Source organism: Henckelia pumila, unplaced genomic scaffold (genome assembly GCF_033568475.1).
Source record: "Henckelia pumila isolate YLH828 unplaced genomic scaffold, ASM3356847v2 CTG_466, whole genome shotgun sequence".
Taxonomy (NCBI): domain Eukaryota; kingdom Viridiplantae; phylum Streptophyta; class Magnoliopsida; order Lamiales; family Gesneriaceae; genus Henckelia; species Henckelia pumila.
In genome coordinates this window covers 854,282-857,175 of record NW_027331833.1, presented here as the reverse complement: position 1 = coordinate 857,175, position 2,894 = coordinate 854,282, and the positions used below count along the sequence as shown (strand labels likewise).

Genomic DNA, 2,894 nt, shown 5'->3' with positions numbered 1-2,894 from the left:
ATTTTGCTATACAATCTATTGCTAAATTAGAATTTAAATCCGTAATTATTTGAATCATCTGATTTTTGAAGCAACTATGATTAATATTTTCTTCTGTTGAATTTGTTAAATCGTAGGAACAACAATTGATTAGATTAAATACAATCGCTGGTATTGTGTTGTCTAAATTCATCAGTTTTACTCATTTGAATGCTACCGTGAATTTAAATATAATCGTTGATATTGGGTTAATTTATGGGGTAAGGGTTAACTTAGAACGTTGGTGTCTAGTTAACTAAAATTAAGGTGAAACATGAATTAAATTTTCAATGATGAATATTCAATGTGAATTAATTATTTTTAGAGAATCGATGATCGAATGAATAATTTCAAGGGTGTAGTCGATCGATACCAAGTCTCGTTAGTTTATTGATTTTTTTTATTTTAATTATTGCATATTAGTTAGTAAAATTCAAAAAACCCCTTTTACTATTTCCGTATTTTTAAGAACACACTTAAATTTTATTTTCCTCGTGGGAACGATCCCTACTCTCACTGCTACATAATTTATTTATCTGATTGGAGTCAGGTAATTTGGGCACGACACGACTGAGCGCTACCAAAGACTGATAGAGGGAGCAACATGGCCAACCACAGAGCATATCCCCACAATATTTTAGCAAGAAATATGCTTCATACGAGGATCGAACCCGCAACGCTGGAGAATTTCTTCCCACGTTACCTCATGTCTTACCAACTCGTCTATGCACCTGTGGGCCTCAGTCTCTGCTTCACACATACAAACACACACACACAAAAATTATACACACTCATATTTTGTTTCAAAATTTATGTGGTATCAATCCCTGTCAAGCCCTCCCTGCGCGAGGTGGGGCTCATGTAAAAGAAAGCTTAAAAGTTCAGATTTTGAAGAGGAATATGCACTTGAAGAACAATTTTACCAATGAAGAAAGCATGCCATTGACTCGTTGCTCGTTCCTCTGTGAAGCGCTCCTCCAGAAGCCATAGCCATAGAAATGGTCCCAAACCTCACTGTCCCATTCAACGGCGTCACTTTGGTCGGTCGATTCCTCATCACCATCAGAATCATATGTATAGAACCCAAAAGAATTATCTTTCCGCTGATTCTCCTTCTCCATTGAATTCATCCTTTTCTTCTTATTCTTCAACAATGCGTGACGCTTCCTCCTCCTCCACGCCTTCTTGCACAAACCGGTGGGCAAGCGATAAAGAGCAAGGATTACGAGATGTATCTGGTTTCAAAATGCAGTGCGTGAAAACAATGATTGAACATTGGGATTAAATTATGATAATTCCACTAACACATGTAAGAACTTGTGGCAACTTGTATGAACAAATGAGAATTGTAAAACTCTTTTTTGTATTTGTTTGTGGAAAGTTTGTTCGCTGCTCCTATGATAGCTCAGGATCACTTACTGAAATCATCAATCATCTTGTTGGCAGTGTATTCGTTGATACAGATTCTACACTTGCTCCCGCTGGGTGACAAATAACAAGAATCATTGCAAAATTAAATTGTCTATTGTCCACCACATGCTAGTCCTGTCATGATTTGACGCAAAAAAAGGGTGAAAACAAAAGAATAAAACAAAATATTACGAAAACTGCATATAACAATTGCTTAGTTTGTCTTTTGAATCTTACTTCTCAACCTTGACAATGACAACCCCATTCACAGCCACACCATTATCAGTCATCACATGCGCATCAACGAATCAAATATTATTGACAAAATCTAAAAACAACAAACCATATAATGTATTACCTATAATGCAGCAATGAATCAAATATTATTGACAAAAACTAGAACCCACAAACCATATAATTTAGTATGTATATTTGGATATTATAGCCTTGCCTGATTTCAACCTAGGTAGCTAAAGCATTCATGACAGTGAATGCGAGCGTACATTCCCGTAGTATCAATTTTAAACAGTGGAGGGTCATCAATATCAATGTTGTCCCTAAAATGAATGAAAAAAATACATGGATATGGATGGTAATTTTCCCAACGAGTTTGGGGACCCGCGGGAAAAATCTGAAACGGGCGGGTATGAGGAAGATTTTTCGAGTATGGGTTTGGATTTAGGTTTGGGTTTAGGGATTTTCAAAAATCTATGAAACATATTCGGGCGCATCCCCATACCCGAACCCACCTCAATAATAATAATAATAATAATAATAATAATAATAATAATAATAATATATTAGAGTTTTACTATCAATAAAATTATTCCAACTTGTGTTTCGTTATACAACTCCATAATCTACATATTAGATGCACGTTCATCTAAAAAATTTTACTTATGAGATTCAGAAACAGAGGTGATAACTTACTGATAATGTGTACATGTACACTAAAAAATTTGCATAACATTGTTACTCGTGTTTCAGACGAATAATTCTATACACAATGCATTTACTATTGGATCATGCGTTCTCTGATCACACGGATGTGATACCCGAAGCAGCGGAAGTTTAAAAATTTTATTTTTCGATATGGAATGATTCCATATCGTGGGTATCAAATCCAAACGATTAAAATTGTTGCAAGTAAAATAATAAACACAGTTAAATATTTTACCTATTCAAGTAAAGGCTTGATTATGGACTCCAACAGAATTTAATATGCTCTTCTTGTAAATCCCGGGAACCGATGACTATCACGATCAACCTCCGGAATTAAGTCCACGAATAGAAAACTAAAACCCTCTGATTGATTGCACTAGAAACCAATCAGATGTTTATCGAAGAGAATAAACAGATTTGATCTGTCAATTCAAAATGTAATTTTTCACAAAAATTACAAACTGAATTATCTCAAAAGGGACAGAGGAATTCGAAAATTCCCCTTGAAATATTATGCAGTATTT

The 2,894-nt window shown here is 34.8% G+C and overlaps 1 protein-coding gene across 1 annotated transcript; it reads right to left on the bottom strand.

Annotated features, from left to right (window-relative positions):
• Positions 1 to 838: 838 nt before the first annotated feature.
• LOC140872482 (uncharacterized) lies at positions 839 to 1,718 on the bottom strand. Its single transcript, XM_073275330.1, has 3 exons — positions 1,674 to 1,718; positions 942 to 1,253; positions 839 to 859 (listed from the first exon to the last, which is right to left on the bottom strand). The coding sequence occupies exons 1-3, from the start codon at positions 1,716 to 1,718 to the stop codon at positions 839 to 841; spliced, it is 378 nt and encodes a 125-aa protein (XP_073131431.1).
• Positions 1,719 to 2,894: the final 1,176 nt, after the last annotated feature.

What these genes read in the sequence shown, in the direction of transcription:
- LOC140872482 (XM_073275330.1), bottom strand. Translation starts at nt 1,718, where the DNA reads ATGACTGATAATGGTGTGGCTGTGAATGGGGTTGTCATTGTCAAG. An exon ending in ATGGGGTTGTCATTGTCAAG is followed by an intron (nt 1,254 to 1,673) that starts GTTGAGAAGTAA and finishes TTTTGAAACCAG; the next exon opens with ATACATCTCGTAATCCTTGC. An exon ending in ATGGCATGCTTTCTTCATTG is followed by an intron (nt 860 to 941) that starts GTAAAATTGTTC and finishes CACCTCGCGCAG; the next exon opens with GGAGGGCTTGACAGGGATTG.